The sequence below is a fragment of the Scleropages formosus genome, chromosome 3, assembly GCF_900964775.1.
Source record: "Scleropages formosus chromosome 3, fSclFor1.1, whole genome shotgun sequence".
In the NCBI taxonomy this organism is placed as follows: Eukaryota; Metazoa; Chordata; class Actinopteri; order Osteoglossiformes; family Osteoglossidae; genus Scleropages; species Scleropages formosus.
This window is the reverse complement of record NC_041808.1, coordinates 6437200-6461200: the sequence shown is the minus strand read 5'-3', so window position 1 is coordinate 6461200 and position 24001 is coordinate 6437200. Positions and strand designations below refer to the sequence as shown.

At 45.3% G+C, this 24001-nt stretch overlaps 2 protein-coding genes and 1 long non-coding RNA gene across 3 annotated transcripts; 2 read left to right on the top strand and 1 right to left on the bottom strand.

Moving 5' to 3' along the window:
* Window positions 1–2654: 2654 nt before the first annotated feature.
* Window positions 2655–11757, bottom strand: LOC114910260 (group XIIB secretory phospholipase A2-like protein). Its single transcript, XM_029250648.1, has 4 exons — window positions 11422–11757; window positions 8928–9016; window positions 8513–8678; window positions 2655–2773 (listed from the first exon to the last, which is right to left on the bottom strand). Exons 1-4 carry the CDS (start codon window positions 11660–11662, stop codon window positions 2655–2657), a joined length of 615 nt encoding a protein of 204 aa, XP_029106481.1. The 5' UTR covers window positions 11663–11757.
* Window positions 11758–19216: 7459 nt separating this feature from the next.
* On the top strand, window positions 19217–20899 carry LOC114910271 (uncharacterized). Its single transcript, XR_003797577.1, has 3 exons — window positions 19217–19346; window positions 19791–19905; window positions 20865–20899. It is a non-coding gene; the product is annotated as an uncharacterized LOC114910271 (long non-coding RNA).
* A 9-nt stretch (window positions 20900–20908) lies between these two features.
* Window positions 20909–24001, top strand: LOC114910180 (zinc finger CCCH domain-containing protein 4-like; the record flags this gene model as incomplete). The annotated part of the gene is made up of 7 exons (XM_029250131.1): window positions 20909–20962; window positions 21449–21580; window positions 21771–21885; window positions 22227–22336; window positions 22757–22866; window positions 22982–23145; window positions 23406–24001. Coding segments are annotated over 7 exons (1281 nt in total), but the record flags the coding sequence as incomplete, so codon positions are not given.

The following is a 24001-nucleotide window of genomic DNA, read 5'->3' as shown; positions in this document are numbered from 1 at the left end:
CTGTGGGAGGTACTTCGGGATTATGGGGTTCAGGGCTCGCTGCTACAGGCTGTTCATTCCCTGTATGACCAGAGCAGGAGCTTGGTTCGCATTGCCGGCAGTAAGTCAGACCTGTTCCCGGTGCATGTTGGACTCCGCCAGGGCTGCCCTTTGTCACTGATTCTGTTCATTATCTTCATGGATAGAATTTCTAGGCGCAGCCAGGGAATGGAGGGTGTCTGTTTTGGTGGCCACAGGATCTCGTCTCTGCTTTTTCCCTTCCCTTACTCATGAATTCAAGTGTCACTGGACAGTTAAAAATGATCACCTACATGTTGCATCTAGTTAGCCCAGCAGGTGCCATAGTGGTTAGTGCCACCACTTTTAGCCTCAGAAGGCCCCAGGTTCAAATCCCACCTCCTGCTCTAGTGCCCTGATCAAGGTACTTTGACTTGAGATTTACAAACTCCTTACCCTGTCACGGAGAGTCCCAACATCCTGCAGAGAAAACTCATTTCAGCCGCTTGTATCCGCAATCTTATTCTTTCGGTCATTACCCAGAGTTCATTACCATAGGTGAGGGTAGGGACGTAGATCGCCCGGTAAATAGAGAGCTTTGCCTTATGGCTCCACTCCCCCTTCACTACTACAGCCCGGTACAGCTACTGCATTACTGCTGCCGCTGCTCCCAGTCTGTGGCCGATCTCATGCTCCCTTCTCCCCTCACTCGTGAACAAGACCCCAAGATGCTTAAACTCCTCCACCTGAGGCAAATTCTCTCCTTGGAGGGGGATTTTGCTTCTGCAACCATACCCACTGCTGCCTTTTTTGCTTGCCAGTACCTGCCTGCTGAGTCAGGAGTCCCCAGAGCCAACCAGGCCCTCAAGGCCTCTTTCTTCAGCTCGACGGCTTCCCTCACTAGAGGTGTCCACCAGCGTGTTCTTGGGTTGCCGCCGTGACTGACACCAACAAGCTTTTGGCCACAGCCATGCCTGGCTGCTTCCACAAGGGAGGTTTTGAACAGGGTCCATTCAGACTTCATGTCCCCTACCTCCTCCAGGACATGGGAGAAGCTCTCCCAGAGGTGCGAGTTAAAATCACTCCGGACAGGGTCCTCCAACAGTCATTCCCAGAACACCCTCACTAAACGCTTGGGTCTACCATGTCTGCCCATCAGTTTTCCCAGCCATCTGATCCAACCCACCACCAGATGGTGATCAGCTAACAGTTCAGCACCTCTCCTCACCCAAGTGTCCAGAATATGTGGCCTCAAGTCAGACAAAATGACTACAAAGTCGGTCATTGACCTTTGGCCCAAGGAGCTCTGGTACCAAGTACACTTATGAGCATCCTTGTGTTCGAACATGGTGTTTGTTATGGACAAACCATGACTAGCACAGAAGTCCAATAACATTTCACCATTCAGGTTTAGATCAGGCAAGCCATTCTTCCCAATCACCCCCCTCTAGATTTCCCAGTCTTTGCCAACGTGAGCGTTGAAGTCCCCCTGCAGGCCTATGGAGTCTGTAGGTAAGGCCCTGTCCAGAACCCTACCCACCTTCTCCAAGAAGGCTGAATACTCTGAACTGCTGTTTGGTGCATAAGCATACACAACAGTCAAAGTTTTCCTCTCTGCGACCTTAAGTCACATTGAGGCGACCCTCTTGTCCTTCGGGATAAACTCCAACTGTATGGCAGCCAGACGGGGGCTTGTGAGTATCTCCAGATCCTCCTAGGGCCTCTCACCTTGTGCAACTCCTAAGTAGGAGAGAGACCACCCCATATCGAGGAGCTTGATTCCAGAGCTGTGAGTGGAGGTGAGCCCAGCTATATCTAGTTGGTATCTCTCAACCTCCCGCATCAGTTCTGACTCATCCCCCAAGTGAGGTTATATTCCATGTGCTAAGAGCCAGTTTCTCTTGCAAGACAAACAAGGGAACAGGGAACATAGAGGGAGTTGAGGAAAACAGGTTTTAACGCAGCGGTCGTTGTAGGCTGAACGAAGGTTCCACGATCCGCTGCTTCCGGATCAGCCCTTTATACTCCCGTTCCTCGATCAGTCGCAGGTGTCTCTGGTTGCATGGGAGCGGGGGACATGACACATACTGCTCCCAACAACATAGCTCTGGAGATCCCTAGATCACGCAGGCCCTTCTGCCACGCCAAGGCCCCCATCCAAGAAGGGTCAAAAAAATCATTCTGCTAAAAATATCAGCTATCAGTTTAAATGGGGAAATAAATCACTTTGGGACAAATGGTGAGCTAAATACAGCAAACAACAGGTCTTTAGCAAATGCTCAAAGTTGTTTGCTGTGGTAAAATGGTATCAGCTTCCTTTGGTTTATTTATGAACCACAAAAGAAACAGTCATGTTTCGCATCAAAGGTGTTTACTGAATCATTATATTTTCAGAAACAGCAACTAAGCTAAGTAATTAATAATGAACATCATAAATCAATTAATAAATAAGAAGCATTTGGACACAGACATACGTTTTTCATAATTTATAACAGTTAAGAAATTCAGACTTCACAAAATCACATACTTTTTCAGATATTTAATTTACTAAGACTGAATGGAACAAAAAGCAGCCCTTGAGGTGGGTCCTGAGGACCAGGACTGAGAAGCAGTGCTCCAAATCATGCTTGGAGTGGTGTGTTTCACAATGGCACCCTCTACAGCTCATCTTTTTCCTCTCCCTCACAAAGACACGCAGCTCTCTGGCTGTTCATGAAGGACTTGCAGCCCAAGGTCCACACTGTGTTAAACAGGGTATCGGCCATTGCCTCACACGCTGAGAAAGAGGAGGAATATAGAAAAACACATCAAAAACCAATAATTATGAAATTTTAATCTGTTCTTACAGTGCAGAAATGCTGTATTTAATAACTCGATACATTAAAAGTAAGAAAAAAGAATGTATTTACAGCCTATCCAAAAACCCTCAAAATAAATTTTCCCATAGATCACTATCAATACATCCAATAACTGCTTGTCTTGAGCAGAGTTGCAGTGAACTGGAGTCCATCCTGGAACCATTACATACAAGGCTGAGGGGGGTACACCTTGGGCATACACCAGTCCATCTTAGGGTAGGCACACACAAGTCACTCACCCAGTCACATACTACACCCAATTAAGAGAGATCAATTTACCTGAACTGCATGTCTTTGGATTTTTGGAGGAAAGCAAAGCACCCAGAGGAAACCCACACAGACATGAGAAGAACATGCAAACTCTACAGGGACTCAGCAGGGAATTGAACCAACATTCTCTGACACCATCCAGGCTCTGTGAGGTGCCGCCATGCTGCTCTTAGATATCACTTACATTTACACACTTACTGCTCTGGGATAGTTCCCACTGTTCTTTTTAAAAGGAAAATTGGAGGGTGAGAACTTTGTTACTTCAGTTAGGTAACACTTTTCTCCAAAGCAACTTACAATTACTTAACCGTTTATTGAGCAGGGTAATTTGTAATAGAGCAAGTAAGTATGTAACATGCCGAGGCAGGCAGGGTAAGCCAGCCGCAGCTGGGGCTAATTGCAACCTCCTTCTACCACCCCGAACCCGCCAGTGAGGAGATGAGAGAGACGGAAGAGAAAGAAAGAGAGAGAGAGAGAGAGAGAGAGAGAGAGAACAACCCGAGACAGCCACGACCCCGATCCCGACCACAACCCCGAAGCACCGCCCCGCTCTACCAATTCCTGGTTCCCCCCTTTCCCCTGCTATTACCTTCCCCTGCACGACCCCGAGAGGCGAGTATTTCACCTTTCCTGCTTCCTCTAACACAAAGTACCTTTCACAAATGTATTATAGCTGGAAATAAGACTTAAACCTGCAAACCTTGGGTCCAAAGACAGCAGCTCTAAGAACTATGCCACCAGCTCTCTCCTAACTGAGGGCTCCACTGAGCATGTCAATTTTATGGTGAACAACTTTTTAAAACTGCACACTGCTCCAAAAGTGCCTATACCTGTCCAAAAAACAACCAGCTAAAATTTTCCTGTTATTTGCTCTGCTATCTCTGAAATCACTCAATTAAATAACACACCCAATATGACTAACAGACATTCCTGGGGAATTTTCATAGTTACCATAAACTCTCTTAAAGCTACACTCTCACATTTCTAACATACCAGTAGAGAGAAAGATCTGGAGGCAGGCACACTCATTACAATATGTTACTGAATATTGGCTTTACTCAATGTGTGAATTAATTTTTTTTTTTTTTTTTTTTTTTTTTTTTGACACTCTTCAGCTCCTCCGTGAACCGCCACCTTATCGTGGTGGAGGGGTTTGAGTGCCTGAATGAGTCCAGGAGCTATGTTGTCTGGGGCTACATGCCCCTGGTAGGGTCTCCCATGGCAGACAGGTCCTGGATGACAGACGAGACAAAGCGCGGTTCAAAAACCCCTTATGACAAAAAAATCAAGGCGTCCGTTTACCCCGCCCGGTATGGGGTCACCGGGGCCCCACCCTGGAGCCAGGCCTGGGGGGGGGGCTCGCATGCGAGCGCCTGGTGGCCAGGTCTATGCCCACGGGGCCTGGCCGGGCTCAGCCCGAAGCCACAACGTGGAGCCGCTCTTCGGTGGGCTCACCACCTGCCGGAGAAACCATAGGGGGCCGGTGCGTTGTGATTTGGGCGGTGGTCGGGGCCGAGTGCCCGGCCGACCCAAACCTCGGGCGCCAACTCTGGTTTTTGGGACTTGGAATGTCACCTCACTGGCGGGGAAGGAGCCTGAGCTGGTGCGGGAAGTTGAGAGATACCGTCTAGATATAGTCGGGCTCACTTCCACTCACAGCTTGGGTTCTGGAACCACTCTACTCGACCGAGGGTGGACTCTCCACTATTCTGGCGTTGCCCAAGGTGGGAGGCGGCGGGCTGGTGTGGGCTTATTAATAGCCCCCCAGTTCAGCCGCCATGTGTTGGAGTCTACCCCGGTGAATGAGAGGGTCATCTCCCTACGCCTTCGGGTCAGGGAACGGTCTCTCACTGTCGTTTGTGCTTATGCGCCTAGCGGCAGTGTAGAGTACCCGGCCTTTTTAGAGTCCCTGGGGGGCGTGCTGGAAAGCGCTCCCACTGGGGACTCTGTCGTTCTACTGGGGGACTTTAACGCCCACGTGGGCAGCGACAGTGATACCTGGAGGGGCGTGATTGGGAGGAACGGCCTCCCTGATCTGAACCCGAGCGGTGAGTTGTTATTGGATTTCTGTGCTAGTCGCGGTTTATCCATAACGAACACCATGTTCATGCATAAGGGTGTCCACCAGTGCACTTGGCACCAGGACACCCTAGGTCGGAGGTCGATGATCGACTTTGTAGTCGTTTCTTCTGACCTTCGGCCATATGTCTTGGACACTCGGGTGAAGAGAGGGGCTGAGCTGTCAACTGATCACCACCTGGTGGTGAGTTGGATTCGATGGCGGGGGAAAAAGCTGGACAGACCTGGCAGGCCCAAACGCATAGTGAGGGTCTGTTGGGAACGTTTGGCGGAGGCCCCTGTCAGAGAGGTCTTCAACTCCCACCTCCGACAGAGCTTCAACCAGGTCCCGAGGGAGGTGGGGGACATTGAGTCTGAATGGACTATGTTCCGCTCCTCCATTGTCGGTGCGGCTGTTCGGAGCTGCGGCCATAAGGTCTCCGGTGCCTGTCGCGGCGGCAATCCCCGAACACGGTGGTGGACACCGGAAGTAAGGGATGCCGTCAAGCTGAAGAAGGAGTTCTATCGGGCCTGGCTGGCTCATGGGACTCCTGAAGCAGCTGACGGGTACCGACGGGCCAAACGGAGCGCGGCTCTGGCAGTCGCCGCGGCAAAAACTCGGGCTTGGGAGGAGTTCGGTGAGGCCCTGGAGGAAGACTTTCGGTCGGCCTCAAAGAGATTCTGGCAAACCGTCCGGCGACTCAGAGGGGGGAAGCGGTGTTCCACGAACACTGTTTACAGTGGAAGTGGTGCGCTGCTGACCTCAGCTGAGGATGTTCTCGGGCGGGTGGAAGGAGTACTTTGAGGATCTCCTCAATCCCTCCGACACGCCTTCCGTAGAGGAAGCTGAGGCTGGGGACTCGGAGGGGGACTCGTCCATTACCCTGGCTGAAGTTGCTGAGGTAGTCAAAAACTCCTCGGTGGCAAGGCTCCGGGGGTGGATGAGATCCGCCCCGAGTTTCTCAAGTCTCTGGATGTTGTGGGGCTGTCTTGGCTGACACGCCTCTGCAGCATCGCGTGGAGTTCGGGAACGGTGCCTCTGGACTGGCAGACCGGGGTGGTGGTCCCTCTTTTTAAGAAGGGGGACCGGAGATTGTGTTCCAACTACAGGGGGATCACACTCCTTAGCCTCCCTGGGAAAGTCTATGCCAGGGTACTGGAAAGGAGAATCCGACCGATAGTCGAACCTCGGATTCAGGAGGAGCAATGCGGTTTTCGCCCTGGCCGTGGAACACTGGACCAGCTCTATACCCTCACTAGGGTGTTGGAGGGTTCGTGGGAGTTTGCCCAACCAGTCCATATGTGTTTTGTGGACCTGGAGAAGGCATTCGACCGTGTCCCTCGTGGCATCCTGTGGGGGGTGCTTCGGGATTATGGGGTTCGGGGCTCGTTGCTACGGGCTGTTCGTTCCCTGTATGACCGGAGCAGGAGCTTGGTTCGCATTGCCGGCAGTAAGTCAGACCTGTTCCCGGTGCATGTTGGACTCCGCCAGGGCTGCCCTTTGTCACCGATTCTGTTCATTATTTTTATGGACAGAATTTCTAGGCGCAGTCAGGGAACGGAGGGTGTCTGTTTTGGTGGCCGCGAGATCTCGTCTCTGCTTTTTGCGGACGATGTGGTCCTGTTGGCTTCATCAAGTCAAGACTTGCAGCGTGCACTGGGGAGGTTTGCAGCCGAGTGCGAAGCGGCGGGGATGAGAATCAGCACCTCCAAATCCGAGGCCATGGTTCTCAGTCGGAAAAAGGTGGATTGCTCCCTCCGGGTTAGGGGGGAGTTGCTCCCTCAAGTGGAGGAGTTTAAGTATCTTGGGGTCTTGTTCACGAGTGAGGGAAAAATGGAGCGGCAGGTCGACAGACGGATCGGTGCGGCGTCTGCAGTAATGCGGTCATTGTACCGGTCTGTTGTGGTGAAGAGGGAGCTGAGTCGTAAGGCGAAGCTCTCAATTTACCGGTCGATCTACGTTCCTACCCTCACCTATGGTCATGAACTCTGGATCATGACCGAAAGAATGAGATCGCGGATACAAGCGGCAGAAATGAGTTTCCTCCGCAGAGTGGCTGGGCGCACCCTTAGGGATAGGGTGAGGAGCTCAGTCACCCGGGAGGAGCTCGGAGTAGAGCCGCTGCTCCTCCGCATCGAGAGGAGCCAGTTGAGGTGGCTCGGGCATCTGTTCCGGATGCCTCCTGGACGCCTCCCTGGGGAGGTGCTCTGGGCTTGTCCCACTGGGAGGAGGCCTCGGGGCAGACCCAGGACACGTTGGAGAGACTATGTCTCCCGGCTGGCCTGGGAACGCCTTGGGGTTCCCCCAGAGGAACTGGAGGAGGTGTGCGGGGAGAGGGAGGTCTGGAGTACTCTGCTCGGACTGCTGCCCCCGCGACCCGGTCCCGGATAAAAGCGGAGGAAGATGGATGGATGGATGGATGGACACTCTTCAGATAAATTTTGTTACAATTACTTTTGTGCCATAGGGGGGTGCGGTGGCGCAGTGGCGCAGTGGGTTGGACCACAGTCCTGCTCTCCAGTGGGTCTGGGGTTCAAGTCCTGCTTGGGGTGCCTTGCGATGGACTGGTGTCCCGTCCTGGGTGTGTCCCCTCCCCCTCCGGCCTTATGCCCTGAGTTGCTGGGTTAGGCTCCGGCTCCCTGCAACCCCATATGGGACTAGCGGTTCAGAAAGTGTGTGTGTGTGTGTGTATATATGTGTATTTTTGTGCCTTAAATCAAAAATTAAGTGTTAAAGCCATACCAAAATTTGGGTTCACAAATTAAGGGATGACTGAATATACTTGGATTTACACTCAGCCCCCAATATCTGGTCTCCTGATATCTAATATCCAAAGGGTTCTTGAGTTTCTAACAGTTTGGTGAAATAAATTAGTCTTAAACGCAAATAGCACGTGGTGAAAAATAGATATCTTTCTTGTGTTACATGTTTATAAAACCCAAGTGCAAAAAATGTATTCTATGAGATCAAATAAAAGAAAGCTGAAAAGCGATGCCCTCTTTATCGTAGTCTTCTCCATCAGCCACCTCTCACTCATCTGCCTAATGCCGCTGCCTTCTTTTTCCACAAGCCAGTTCATGCACACTATCACAAAAACTTTAAATTATGCACCTTTTTTATTTCACACAAAGTCCTGTTATTAATTGTTATTTCTTTTTTAATTCGTTATACAACTTATCCTTATATCGGGCATCATTTAGGTTGATTTTGGGGTAAATTGTAAATGATAATGGAGTAATCTCATGACATGTTTTTTCAATGTTTGGTCAATTTTCAGGCATTAATTAGGACTGATAATTGGGGAAACGTGTTTAAGAAAGCAGCTTACTTTCAACCTTTGACACGAAGCCCAGGCTCTTCTTGAGGTCGGAGCAAATGGAGTGCAAACACCAGCGGAACTTGGAGTCACATCGATACTTATTGGAGCCGCAGGTGTCGTAGCACAAGTCAAGCTGGTTGCAGCACTTGGTCATGGCTGGGATGCCAAAGTCGAGCTGTGGTTAGAAGGAGACCACTTACTGCTGTGTGTGTGTGTGTGTGTGTGTGTGTGTGTGTGTGCATGCATGTGTGAGAGCATGCATGTGTGAGAGAGTGAGAGTGCGAGTGTGAGTTTTCCTGTGTATTCCAGTTTTTGTGGCTGAGTTTGTGTTGGAGTACTGCCGAACATGTTAGTCTGGACAAGTTTGTATGTGTGAAGGTGATTGGATATAACTGTGTGAAGGCATGTGTATGAGGATACACACTCTTTCTGGTAATGGAAGGCCCAGAAAATGGGAGCCGCAGCCATCAGGTTCTGGAGTCTGGTAGTCGGGCCGAGGAAGAGGGGCTTTGCCTGAGTGAAGATTATTATTATTATTATTATGCTGACCTTTTGCTATTGCATTCATATCCTGATCTACACAAATTTGTCCAGACTCCCATAATCACACATTGATGAGTTTTCAAACATACATGATAACCAAACCATCCACACAGCATAGCAATGTTAGTAATAATCAGTAACCGTTATCAATTATCACTTGTCCACTGGAGGGTTGTGGTAGTCCAGAGGGTGTGAAGCAGGACACATTACAGTGCAATCACAGACACACACATACACACACACACAATGGGCAATTTAGAATCACCAGCTTATCTGAACTGTATATCTTTGGACTGTGAGAGGAAACCAGAGCACCTAGGAGAGACTCATGCAGACATGGGAAGAAAATATTACTACTACTTACACTAAATTAGAAAGTAGCTTTATAATATCAGTTACAAATCACAACTGCAGCACTTGGTCATGGCCGCACAGTCATTAAGAGAGTAAACAATATTTTATACTAATACGATGTGCAAGAAATGTAACAATTTTATTTACACTGCACATCAGAAAGTATCCTGTTGATGGAGAATTTTAAATAGCTGAGAAAGAACGATGGAAGAAAAAGTTTATATATCTTGTTGGTCTTTCACTAAAGCTCAAGTGACAAAAAAATGTGTAGAAAAAAGCAGCTTCTGTCCTTGTACAACGCATTGAATTTAGTATGTTAATTGTGTAACACATCTAATTAACAGCTTATTAAACCCAAATGAAAGTAGGAGATCAGAACAAAGAACTGCACTTGGCAGGTACCTGATGACCGATGTCACGTCCACGCCCACAACACAAGCGACAACACCTGACTCTGCACTAGCTCCTGAGTAATTGTTCACCCTATAAAGACTCTCTTCAGCTCCCGTACCATTGCGGAATCTTGTTTGGGACAACCGCCCTTCCTCGTGTTACTACACACACTCTTAGTCTATTCACAATCTCCGTTTTTTTGACTCCTTGCTTCGTTCTCCGACCACGTCCATGGATCCTCGTTCCTGTCCTGTTCGCCGATCGACCGACCCTTCGCCCGTCCCTGGTTTTGAGAACTTGCCTCTTCCCTCAACTTCTGACGAACAACGCTGCACTTGGGTTCAGCCGTCCCGGCCCCCGTGTTCCGCGTGACAGCCGAGACTGAGAACAACTGCTCAGTTTGACTTTGGTAGGTCAGAAGACACCAGGACCATATAAAATTCCTCACCTAAACTACTGTCCAGAGTCCTTACTGTGGATCAGTGTTTGCATTTATAGGCCAACAGTCAGATTACAGTCATTATCTACCACGGTGAATGTTATTATCACTAATGGTCATAAAAATAAGAGCAGGAGAGCATTTCTTTCTCTGAGGCTCCTATGCAACACATTCCACTGATGGTCCTCAGTGAACAAAGCCTATTCACAGACTCTACCTTAGTCCAGTATGTCTTTATAGGATATTCCTGGGAACATCCTAACCCTAACTCTAAACTGTGCTTTAAATGCCAATTCATATGAGGCACTTTGGATATATTTACTATGGAAATGTGATAGGATACAAACTTTCTGGAATGGGGATCACTAAAGCATTCAAAAAAAATCTTACAAAAAGTTGATTTTTTTTGTTAAACCACAACCCAAACTGATTTTTAAATAAAGTCATGGAAAATAGGCCAATTACTCTTATACAGTTGGCAAGGAAATGTGCTTAATACTATGGTTTACACCTGAAGTTCCCTCTGTAAATAAACGGGTGAACAAAATTTTTTTATTTTCTTTTGCTAGAAAAATTAACTTTCAATCTACATGATCATTCAAAGGAATCCAGGAATGTCTGGACACCTTTCTGGATCTTTTTAGATCATGCAATCTGATCATACGTGTGAAATATTGTAATCGTTTGCCCTTGTTTTATGTTTTATAAACACACACTGGCTGAAACCGCTTGTCCCAAGTAGAGTGGTAGCGAATTACTATGTTGCCGTGACCCAGTGTGGCTGATAAATTTGAAAAGTAACGTTAAAAAAGAAAACCACTTTCAGTATGTAAATGAAATGTTATAGTACACCCAGCTAATAAAGATGGGGAAATCTGATTTTTTTTTTTAATTAACTGATGGGGAAAAAACTGTATTTTAAAAAAAAACAAAAGATAACAATCACTTTATGTTCACAGCAGTACCTAATTCACAGTTTGTCTACACACCCTAGACAGGTATCTTGCCTCTCCACACACCAGCAACCAGAGTAACACCTCTCCACACAGCATTTTTATATGTTATATATTATATGTAAAATTACATGTATTATATTATATATTATATCCATAATACACAGTTGTGTCTTTGCTGTAACTCTCTGCTCCAGTACAGGGATCAATCAAAATTCCAACCATGTTATGCTCACCATAACGACAGCGGTACTGGCACACGCCGTTGCGACCTCCCAGCACCTCCAGGAAGGAGTCAAAATACCCGTTGACGGCCTCGAAGCTGTCCCGGATGGAACCGATACCCCAGTCCGAGTCGTCGTCCGTGCCTTGTGTGTCGTTGGCCCCTTTGTTGGACACTACTGCCTTAGGGTCAGGGTCCTGAGCAAGGGCTGAAACCAGGATAAGGCACAGTACCAGCAGGGTTGAAGGCAGCATGATGAGGTGTTGAAGGTGGCCTGGGGAGCGAGGGAGGAGCAGTGCAGGACACTGCAGCAATGGATGGTCCTTACGTAGAGTGACAGCAGGGCAAAAACACCACCTCTTACAGTCTCGCACCGCTGCTTACGGTCTCCCTGTGTCTGTGCCTGAACCTGGACTTCGACCGGTGACAACAGCATCCAGAATGGAGAGGCCTGTGCTGGAAGGGCAAAGGCCACATACCTATACTACTGCATTCTTTTCATATCCATTGTTTCAGCTGAAAACTAATAATTATGTTATAACATATGTCATAATATAAAAGTGTACTTAGGTATAACTATATGTATGTATGCATTTATATTAATAATATATTCTGGAATAAATATTTATGTTCAGTTTTATGTATTTATATATATATATATATTACTGATATATGTAGTTATACTGTATATGACCACATTATACATATATTATGATATAGTGTATGTATATAAAGGGGGGCGTGGTGGCGCAGTGGCGCAGTGGGTTGGACCAGGTCCTGCTCTTCGGTAGGTCCGGGGTTCGAGTCCCGCTTGGGGTGCCTTGCGACGGACTGGCGTCCCGTCCTGGGTGTGTCCCCTCCCCCTCCAGCCTTATGCCCTGTGTTGCCGGGTTAGGCGCCGGTTCTCCGTGACCCTGTATAGGACAAGCGGTTCAGAAAATGTGTGTGTGTGTGTGTATGTATATATTCTTTTCTGAATATATACTTTCCTGAACACACACACGCATACATACACATACACTAGCCTACTACAGAAAAGTTTGGAATCACCCATTAAGTTTCATGTCTTTAATATAAACTGACACGTTCATTCGCCACGGTGGCATTAAATTGATCAGAAAAGATAGGCAATATGTTGACAATGTCATAACATTATTTTATTGTCTATACCTGTGCTATGCATCAAAGAATCCGCCTGATGCAACAATTGCAACTTTGCAGACCTTTGGCATTCTACCTGCAAGGTTCTGAAGATATTCAAGGGAAATTTCATCTCAAGCCTTCTGCATCTCTTTCCAGAGGTGTGGCTGCCCTGTGGGCTATTTTTCTATGACCTTTGGGTGAAGCTTTTCCCACAAGAGCTCAGTAGGATTGAGATCTGGGAATTCTTCCAGCCAGTCTATCAAGGGCAGTATTCTGACTTCCTGTTTCTTCTTTTTCCGTAGCTTAGACGTTTTTTGATTTTTGCATAGCTTAGAAGCATGCCTTGGATCGTTGCCCTGCGGTTTCTGTTCCTTTTTCTGTCCTGGTTTGATCCAGCTTAGCCTCTTCTCTAATAGAAGAGTAGTAGTACATAGAAGAGTACACCTTTATTTGAAATCTCCAGTTTCCTGGCAATCTAACATATTAAGCAGTAATAGCCATTTCCAGTATTAGTAATGATGTCTTGGTGGTATTTTTAAACCAATTCCATGTTACCTTGATTAAAAAAGATTCTGTTCTTTGAAATTGAACTCCAAGGTTTGGAATCACCCACGTATTTTCATGTTTTTGAAAAAACTGAATCTTTTTTAACATGAAAAGTTGGTTATACAAATATGTACATTTATGAAAGTTACAGAAACAACCTGGACAGCATGCGCACGTGTGAAATTTCTGAAAAGCATATATGAAAACTTTCTTGTTTTAAAATGTTAGAATTTTTTAAATTTCACCCTTTTTTTCAGTCTGTAACAAAGACAGAGCATAAATTCAGCAGTTACATATGTACAATATTCTGAATACAAGTGTGAACTCTGGATTATTTACATCTTCAGTTCAATCCAGTTCATTTTGATAAAGTGATATTTTCAGCCCAGCAACACATTTATATGTAGCTTATTGCAGTACAAAAAACACTGTGAGGAAACGCCAACAACCTATAAACTCCCAGGATTTACAAATAAAGATTTTACTGAGAATTACTTCTCTATTTACCCCAGTTTCTTTGTACAGGGAATCTGCAATAACATTTCACCATTTATCCCTACTTATTCCAGAAAAAAATGGGAGTGCTATTCAGGATACATGACACTGTAAATGATACAAAGTGTAACAAAAAGATGAATCAATAATAATGACAATTTCTGTATTTTATTTTAATCTTCTTTATGAAATACAGACACCTTGGAGCTGAGCTGCCATTTTAAACAATGAAAGAAAATTACAAAATAAAAATGATACAAATAATGTCTACACAGAGTAAATAATCATATATAACTATACAGTATGTGGAATATTGCTTGTTTTTACAAATAATTTACTTTGAACAGTAATTTATTCATTTAGGTCATCATTTTCTCCAAAGCAACTTACAACATTGTTACCCACAGTTATTCTAACCATTTTCACAGCTGGATCATTTTTACTGGAGCAATCAGGGTAAGTATTTTGATCAATGGTACTACAGCAGGCAGTGATATTCAAATCTGCAACCTCTATGCCTAAAGGCAGCAGCTCTAACCACTATGCCCCCTGTTGCCTCCCCATTTCACAGGCATTCTACTATATAGGCTTCTCTATTTTGCTGACTTTCCCAAAGGCCAAGATCTTTCCACCCCTTTGAGCCACTCCTGACACTTTATGAGGACACTCTCATCAATGCCACCACTCTCATCTTCGTACTCCTCATCGTCGTATTTGTATCGATCATTCAACAGGGAAATTTTAACCGCAGTTCTAATGTCATTTACAGTCTCCGTTCTGTTACACCGCACCTTACTTCTGCTTTCCGGGGATCGTTTGGAACTGTGATCCAGCCGAAATCCACGGTCTAATGCCATCTGCTTCTCCAAAATACGCTTCTGAATGATCTCCGTTGCCTCAGAGGACAGGTTGAGTGAAAACTGTTCACCCTCCTCATCCCCATTGCTTGTCCAGCAGCTCCTTGACCAACCATTACGTGTCAAACCTGACCTGTTGTCCTGGGAGTTGGTCAGGATTTTGGGTGATGCCGAACAGACACTCCTTCCTTCTACCTGCAGCTTGGCAGCAGGTCTATGAATGGGAAGTTTGCTCTTCTGCTGAATCTTTCCACACATGTGCTTCTTATCCGGAGATCTCCGAGAGGAAGTGCTTCTCTCAAGCTTCAATTCTTGATCATCGCCTGTTGTACTACTGGGTAAGGACAGGTGTCCATTGGTGGTCTTGTTTTTTCCTGGGGAGAAGACTCTCTGATGCAGGCGAACTGGAGGAAAAGGCATTTTAATAAAGCATAAAATTAAGTAGGATATAAACTCTGCGTTTGACTTGAATTTTCTAAAAAAGCCCAAATATGATGAAATCTTGCTGCATGCTGCTGAGGGAACATTACCCTCCTGGGTTAGAGAAGCCCTTCTTTCAGTTCTCCACATCCAGCCAGTCTGCTTGGAGATCTCCTTAGTTTACTCCCTTTCATGTGGGTTCAATGCTAAAAGGAAGGTGTAGTGCCTCCAACAAACGTGCAGCAAAGCAACTTGGCGAAGATTAAGACTGATTAAGATTACGCTGTTAACCCCCTAGACATCTTACTGGAGTCACAGTGCATAAGACTTGATTCATTCCCTAGGATTTCCTTAGGATTTCTTAGAAAGGCCTTAAAAGATCCAATAAAAAGTAGCATCCGTTATCATTAATAAAAGAGGCACTGACATACTCTGGTTGACATGTGATTTTCATGCGTTGCCTATGTAAGGAAAAGCCTGTGCTGCCAAGTGACTGTTAAGCTCTAGGAAATCACACCGTACTTAGCAGATGAGATTAGCGTGTCTCATGAGCTTCACCTGTAGGTTCACGTGCAGCAATCTTCAGACTCCAGGAAGAGTCAAGCAACTTAATATGGGTATGACTACCATAATCTACCAAAAATGGGGTGGTTTTAAAATTAAAGGACATTAATTGCCCATTTCTCAGTCTCCCGGTATTCTATTGTACACTTATCCAGCCTAAATCATAGCACTTACTGGTAATTGATCCAAATTGTCATTTACATGGTCTGTGACATCAGGTGGCGTTTGAAAATTGCACCAAATGGCTGTGAGATGCATTGCATTGTGGGAACCATGTGCCCATGCTCTCAGTTACGTTCTGGCACTTTACAGTCTCGCTTTCATACTCCCGCGTTTGTTTGCATCTGCTGTTGTATACTATTGGGCTGGAATGTTTGGGTTATTTTTTTATGTGAATCTCACATATAGTCTCAAGCCAGTCCATGTACACATGATCACAGAAATTTTACATTATGAAATCACTCATTCAGTTTCCATAACTACTTGTCCTGATCAGGGTTGCAATAGTGCAGACCCTATCCTGGAATCAGTGAACACAAAGCTGGGGGAGGGCCGCACTACACAGGATACTAGTCCATCACATTGCAGCCACACACACACACACACACACACACTTTCAGAAGTGCTTGTCCCATACGGGGTCACGGGGAACCGGAGCCTACCCGGTAACACAGGGCGTAAGGCCGGAGGGGGAGGGGACACACCCAGGACGGGACGCCAGTCCGTCGCAAGACACCCCAAGCGGGACTCGAACCCCAGACCCACCGGAGAGCAGGACTGCGGTCCAACCCACTGCGCCACCGCACCCCCTCACACACACACACACACACACACACACACACACACACTAAGGGAAATTTACAGCAGCCAATTGTCTGTCAAGTGAACTGCATGTCTTTGGATTGTGGGAGGAAACCAGAGCACTGGAGGAAACCCACACAGACACAGAGATAATATGGAAACTCCACACAGACTGAGCTCAATTTCAACCTACATCCAACCAGCCCAAGCACTGTAAGGTAGTGCTATAAGTGTATATTTAACATCATTACACCACTGCTCACTGTTTTATAACAGGAATGTGGCCGTGATCATTTTCTCCAGTGTTTTAAAGGTCTTATGAGGTCATTAGGTGATCTGTATTCGAGCGGCATGTGAATAAACCTTAACGGATGTCCTGTCTGGTCAGACCTGCACGTGTATCTGCACGTGTATCCTTATCTGTAAACTGGATTAGGAGGGAGTGAGTCTCTGACATAGACATAGGTGAATAACTTGGAGAAACTGTTTATTGATTGGCTACTTAATGGTTATTAGTGGGTTATTTAGCGGGCGAATTGGAAACAGCCCAGAGCTCTTGGCCTACGGTGTCACATTCTGTACCAGTGGTAAAATGTGCAAATTGGGGATATTTGGTTTTTCAACAGCTGTATGCAGGGAAATAACTGACTGTCACAAACTTTTATGAAATATAATTTAATAATTAAATACAGCGATGGTGATTTGAGTTGATGCTTTTGATGAGCAGCACTAACGCTTAAAATTATTGATCAACTTCACAACCGTGTGGCAAAAGCTAGTGGTTACACAGAAAAGGTTATAGTCGTGTATTACTATGAAGTTAAAAAAAAATTCTGTCTGCAAAAGTTATTAATCTGTTTCTTTTCCACGAAGATGTAGATGAAGAATGTAAGCAACACGATAAATTTATCATCATCATCACTGTGTTGAAGAAGCCGAGATACAAGTTCGAACTCACTGTACTAGGGCTACGTAAAAACTACAATAAACTAAGACTGCCAAACATGCAGTTTTAGCTATTCGCGTTATATGAGAATATTTTTTTTTTCTTAACGTATGGAAAGTATTGACGCTTGACTTAACGGTTCAAATTACAGCGGACTCTGAGGAACGGTTGCAGGTCGGACCAAAGAGGCGGATGCACGCAGAGTGCGTGGGCGTCCACGTGCGTCCGGGAAGTGATTTGGCGACTCACTGCTTTCAACAGTACGAACGGTGCAATAAGGAGGTCCTCCTGTGTTTCTTATAATTACGGATTTTTCATAACCCTTGAGTGACGTTGGCGAGTCTACGGACACGTGGCGGGTTCGATGAAGGCAAGGAGGCAGGGAAGTGTCTGAAGGAGGCTGACGAGTGGGACGCATGAGACAAACAACACCACGTGACGTGAAATAAAAACATTAAACAGCACGTGAAGCTCAGCCCTGACCGCGTAGGGTTTTGTAGTTTCGCGTTTGCGGTCGTTAGTCGCTGTGCTGTCATGTGTACTTTCAGTTCGGACTTCGCGCAACTTTTCTCTTCGCCTCCGAACCAAGAAGAGGATCGAGGAGGAACCGGGAACGCGGACAGCCACAGGTTCGGCATGACAGTGCGCAGCACAGCAGCGCTCTCATTAGCATATCGATTAGCATACTAATTAATATTCATTTTCTACTAACATTCTTACTTTACTGCACAACCAATTCTACGGTTCATATTGTAATATTCACATTATTGGTTTCGCGCTAACATTATTACACAACATTCATATTTATGTAACATTAACATGATTTTGTACATTCACAGCCTTAAATGCTTCTATAAATAATGATAATTAATTCTATGTTTCTATATATGCTAATCATAATAGTGGAATTTTCATTAACATACTGTGATATTCTCATTAGCATTTATATTCCACTAACATTCTTACTCCACGGTGTTCATTTCTCAAATATTTACATTAATCATGTTTTGCTAATATTTATATTTTACTGCTGTACTACTCAGCTAGCTTATTTTACTCACATACTTAACATTTAATATACTACTGCACAACAGTGATATTCAGCCAGAATTAATATTTTGCTAACATTATTATTACACTGAGGGGGTGCGGTGGCACAGTGGGTTGGACCGGGTCCTGCTCTCCGGTGGGTCTGGGGTTTGAGTCCTGCTTGGGGTGCCTTGTGATGGACTGGTGTCCCGTCCTGGGTGTGTCCCCCTCCCCCTCCGGCCTTACACCCTGAGTTACCGGTTAGGCTCCGATTCCCTGCGACCCTGTATGGGACAAGCGGTTCAGAAAGTGTGTGTGTGTGTGTGTGTACACTATTACACTAAGAAAAACTTATTCTTGTACTGTTCTTGTACAATTCATATTGAATAAGATGGTTGTTGAAGTTGCTGGGGGTTGATGTTGGGTGTCCAACTTGTCTCCTGTCATTGCAGCAGTTCCAAAAAAAGATGTTTGTGAGTTTCCTGTTTCAGTTAAAGCAAAGTTTTAATTGTTGATAATGATTAATGATTATGCTAAGCTGGGGATTCAAGATGCCATTTAGCAACGTAATCATTATTACTTGTTACACTGGCTTACAATTGTTACTTTCTAGAATGCCCAGGAGGGGTGGGCAACCACTGGCCTGTGGACCCCCAGAGGTTTTTTTTTCTCCCTCAGCCTTCAGTTGGGAGTTTTTGTTTCTTGTTTCAGTGGCCAGTAGGCATACTTGTAGCTCTATAAAAGTACTTTATTATGGTAGCCATTAGTCGACTGTCTTTGTTTGTGTCTGTTTTTCTTGCCTTATGCCTGCGTTAAAGCGCTATGTGTCACAAAAATTGAATTATTGATATGATGGCAGTGATTGAATTGTTTTTTCATACCTGAAATGCCGCTCCTGTAACATGATCTCAGAGTGTTTCTTCCATTAGTTCCATGGCTGGGGATTTCAACTGAGTTTGGTACATGTTTTCTCTTATTTGTGACGTGATCTGTTTTTCTTTCAGCGTCAAAAGAAAGAGAGAATCTGAAGAGAAAGAGGTGAGAAATAAGTCCAGGAAGAGTGTCGGGAGTGATAAGCAGCAGCACTCTGAGGGGAACCAGAGAGACAGATGCACACCCAGGAGGGGTCACACGCAGGTCTGTTGTCCTCTGTACTGCTCGGTACCCATTCACAGTACTTGAACACTCATTCAAAGTACTCAGGTACTCATTGAGAATAGTAAACTCTGCTTGGACTGCATCTCTTTGCACTCAGATTCACTGTGTCATATTTCATTCAGAGTTCGAGTGTTTCCTGGTATTGTTTACTCGTCATTTACTGTCTGCTTTTCTGGAGGTTTACTGCTCCTTTTCAGCTCAGAAGTGCATTTCAGCAAAAGAGCAAATTGTGTTGTTACTTTTTTAATGCATATGAGTATGTAGTTTATGCATTACTAGGTGCAGGGTTCGAAACCAGGGCTTCGGTGTACAGATTTTTTTTTCCCCCCCATTTATTTATTTATTTATTTATTTATTAAATGATTATGACCCACCACCTGTCTCTGCCCTCAAACTGAATCTTTCATGCATCCTGGTCCCCAGCAGCAAATAGCACACCACAGTGGCTGCGCTGTGCAGAGGGTTCGGAACCAGGGACCCGGAGCTGTTGCCCCAGTAGGGCATGGTCCACACCGCGGTAAAGAGCCTGCAATGAAAGGTCTGCAGAAACAAGCGTGAGACTGAGAATGTGATGCAAACTGTGTGTTGGACAAAACTGTTGCTGTCAACAATAATGCCTAAATTGCCCCCCCCCCCCCCCCCCCCCCCCCCATTTTTTCACTGTGGTCATATATGTGATGTGTTTTTATAATGTATAGCAAAAATGTTAATTTAAATGAAAACGAAACTTTTAGAAAAAAATTATTGTCCTATATATAGTTTACTTGGCGTCCAAAATGTATTTTTTGATGAACGCAATGATGGTTACTGATATGATAAAAATTACAAAAACAGGATGAATGTAATTGTGCTTTTATTTTACTTCATTAAGAACCGAAAAATACAGTACATGTTTAAAATTCTCTAAAGTTGTCTCTCAACAGTTTTGAATATTTGTCAACTCAGATTTTCTTGCATCTGGAAAAAAAATATCAGCCACACAGTAGATGGAAAAGTGTGGGGGGAGGGGGACACATTTCAGTGTCCAAATTATAGGACACCGGTATTTATAAAAGAATTGCCGTAATAAAAAACCTGTTTGTTCCAGTAATTAAAGTTGAGCAAAATAAATGTAAAGAAAAATAGTTAAACTTTTATAGTTTAGTTTTAACTTTGAGGGGGAAGAAAATTTGCAGAAGGAAATGGTTTTTTTTTTTTTTTAAAAAAAAAAAAAAAAAAAACTTGTACGAATTGGAAGCCAAAACTGATTCTAAAGACAAGAACTGAATCACAGGATGGCCCAACAAGTCATCTTCATGTTCAGTGGATATTTTTATCATCTCTTCCCACAAGGTCATATACCACAGTTTAAAATCATTTCCTGGAAGTAGGATACTGGGAGTTAATGTGGTAACAGTATTTTTTTAAATATATATATTTCTTTTTTTAAAAAAGCAAAGTACAAGTGTCATTTTGGCAGGGTAGGTAATCTGTGTGTATCTTCTGTGCCCATTTTAGACATGGAGGAAAGGGGGCAAAAGATTCCCAAGAAGAACAAGAAAAAAAAGGGCAAAAAGCAGGACAACAGAGTAGAAGACCGACAGCAGTGCCGGAGGGTGAGCTGTGGCACTGCCCAACCTCTTTCTGGAGATGGCATGTTTTCCTTTTGAACCTTTCAGCGGTGGCACGGTGGCACAGCGAATAGTGCTTATGTCTCACAGCACCTGGGTGTTTTGAGAGGATGTGGGTTCGATCCCCTCTCAGTCTATATGGAGTTTGCATGTTCTCCCTCGTGTCTGCGTGGGTTTCCTCCCACAGTCCAAAGGCATGCTGTTCAGGTTCATCCTTAGTGTGTGAGCGACAGAGAGAGTGTGTTCCACTGTTGTATGGATGAGTGACCTGTTGTAAGTAGTGTATCTAGCAGTGTAAGTCACCTTGGTGAATAAGGTGCATGGGCTGATAACACTACATAGTGTTCATTGGATGTTGCTTTGGAGAAAAGTATCTGCTAAATGAAGAAAGGTAAACCTTGCAGTAATGTACATGTGTCACGTTGCACTGAGTTTCAGGATTGTTTATCGAGCACTCTGTCTTTTCCTCAGGGCAGAGTAAACGGCCCCCCGAGCTTTGTGAAGAAACAGCCGTATTTGTCGCAGGAATTCATCAGCCAGCACGCGATTCAGCGTGACGGACGACTCTTCTGCAAGTTCTTTCTCAGCGGGAGGTGCATCAAAGTACGACCCTGGACTCAACAGTGCTGTGAAACCACAGCCGTAACGCAACACATTTAACAGAAATGTTGGCGAGATCAGGCCGAATGATCAGTTCGCAGTCTGTCAAACAGGAGACGATGAACAGTTACGGTTGATCATCATTTCTATTATTATTGTTGTTGTTATATTAATATTATCTCCTCTGTGACAGGAGGAAGCGTGCAAGTTTGAACATGAGTTTGTGGTTCCGGACAAGAAGCAGGAACTCTGTAAATTCTACGTACTGGGCTTCTGCACCAAAGGAGCGGATTGTATCTACATGCACAGTATCCTTGACAGTTACTACTGTACTGTACCATACTGTACTATAAGAGTTCTTTCCTTCAGTTGGATAAACTCATCAGTGGTTGGTTCAGCGGGTGATTTTTAAAAAGTGACAGCAAGGACGTCACGGTAATCTGAACGACTCGTGGGTGTTAGATTCAGTGTATAACTGCCAAGTGTTTCTATAGTCTGTGTGTTTTAGTTTTGTGTTTATGTGGTTTTGACTGTGCATAATTAATAATTGCTTATGTTTGTTACAGCGCTGACTTCCTATTACCACGTTCAACAGTGCTGGGTTTCCTAGCGTTGTGTGCCCCGTTTATGTCCTTGACCACGTCCTCAGATGACTATCCGTGCAAATTCTTCCACACAGGGACAAAGTGTTACCAAGGAGACCACTGCAAGTTTTCCCATGATCCCCTGACAGAGGTGACAAGACCCCTGTTGGAGAAGGTCGGTGTTTCTGAACCTCTGTACAGATGGGAGATGTGAGCTTCAATCCAATGACTGTTGTGTGGAAGTTTTGGGCAGAAGTAATTTGGCCATGTTTGGTTGTCACCTGATGAATTTCTTTTCCTCACACACACTCTTCTAACAGATAGTTTTTACATCATTGTGTCTGTTTATTCCATATATAATAGACCATCTTCAAGCATAGTGGATAAATCTGCTGCTTTCAGATTCCAAGGACAGAGGTTAAAATTCCACCTACTGCTGTATACCTTTGATCAACCTACTTGCCTTAAATTAAATTCAGTAAAATTACTTTGCAGTACAAATCAGTGAGTAAATCAGTGTAAACAGCTTAACGTTGTAAAACGCTTTGGACAAAAGTGGATAAATGAGTAAAAGTAACGGGTGTGTTCTGTGCAGGTTCTAAACAAAAATGAGGAAGATGAGGGAAAACAGGAGAATTCGGTTCCCTCGGCCACAGCGCCCCCACCTCCGTCTACTGACAGTAAACCACTGCAGCTGGGTCTCAGGTCAGTACCCATGGTTGGGTTCACTTCTACGGCATTGTTGACACTTGTCACGGGGTGTCAGTCAAACAGTAGCTGCTGTCTATGAAGACGTTTACCATGTGTATTTGTCTTTCAGGCCTAACTTCTACAACAGTTCCAGTCTGTTGTCAGGGCCCCCACTCCCTTCAGTGTCGTTGGTCACTGCAGACAACCCAGCTGAAAGCCTCTTCCCTCCATTGCCTCCCCTGGAACCACTTAACAGCCCCAGTTCCAGCCCACATCCTGTTGTGCCCCCTGGAGGTGAGCGCTGAGCAGCTGTGTGGAACACACTCCTCCAGTGTCACTCGCTAAACACACAGAGAGGAGGAGTTTTGTCTGAGAAAAGAACATTAATATACAGTCCTGTTTGAAAGTATGCAAACCCTATAGGAATGTTCATAACTCTTGTACAGAATGTTAAATGTAGAAAATTTTAATCTTGAATCGTAAAGTAGACATATGAATGAATGATTATGAGTAAGTATACTCCTGTTTGTACCATGCTGGTAACTTGCTTTCAGATTCTGATGCTGAGGACCAGAAGATCGAGGCTAAAGTGGGCCATCTTCAGCCCATTGCTGTACGTGGAGGTTCCACATATGAAGAGCAGGACACTGAGGCGAGGCTAAAGGACACTCCAGTGGTCATTCCTCTGGATCTGTTACCAGGGGTGGTGCTGAAGGACCCCCGACGTCCATACCAAATGCTCGGTGAACTCACTTTGTCCTGGCCCGCCTTCGCTCACGCTGTGGACTCTCTGCACAAGTACAAGTCGCTCTCCTGCACCCCTCTGCTCAACAACAGCACCCAAGAAGCCCCCGCAGCAAGCTCTGACAATCAAACCGGAGACACTTCAGGCACAATGGAAGTTCGGTCCTTGACCACGGGTCCCGTGGACCCCCCAGGGGTGCCCCCAGGTCAGGAGGGCGACGTGCAATATGAGAACACTGCTGCTCCTGCAGTGCACAACCTGCCAGTCCTTCCTCTGGCCACATGGGGGCGCCAGGCTCACACAGCACCATCCCATGTTGGAACCCAAGTGAAGACCACCTCTGTGTTTCAGGACATGTTTAAAACCCCACTGCCTTTGCTGTCCTCAAGTGACAACACTGTGTAG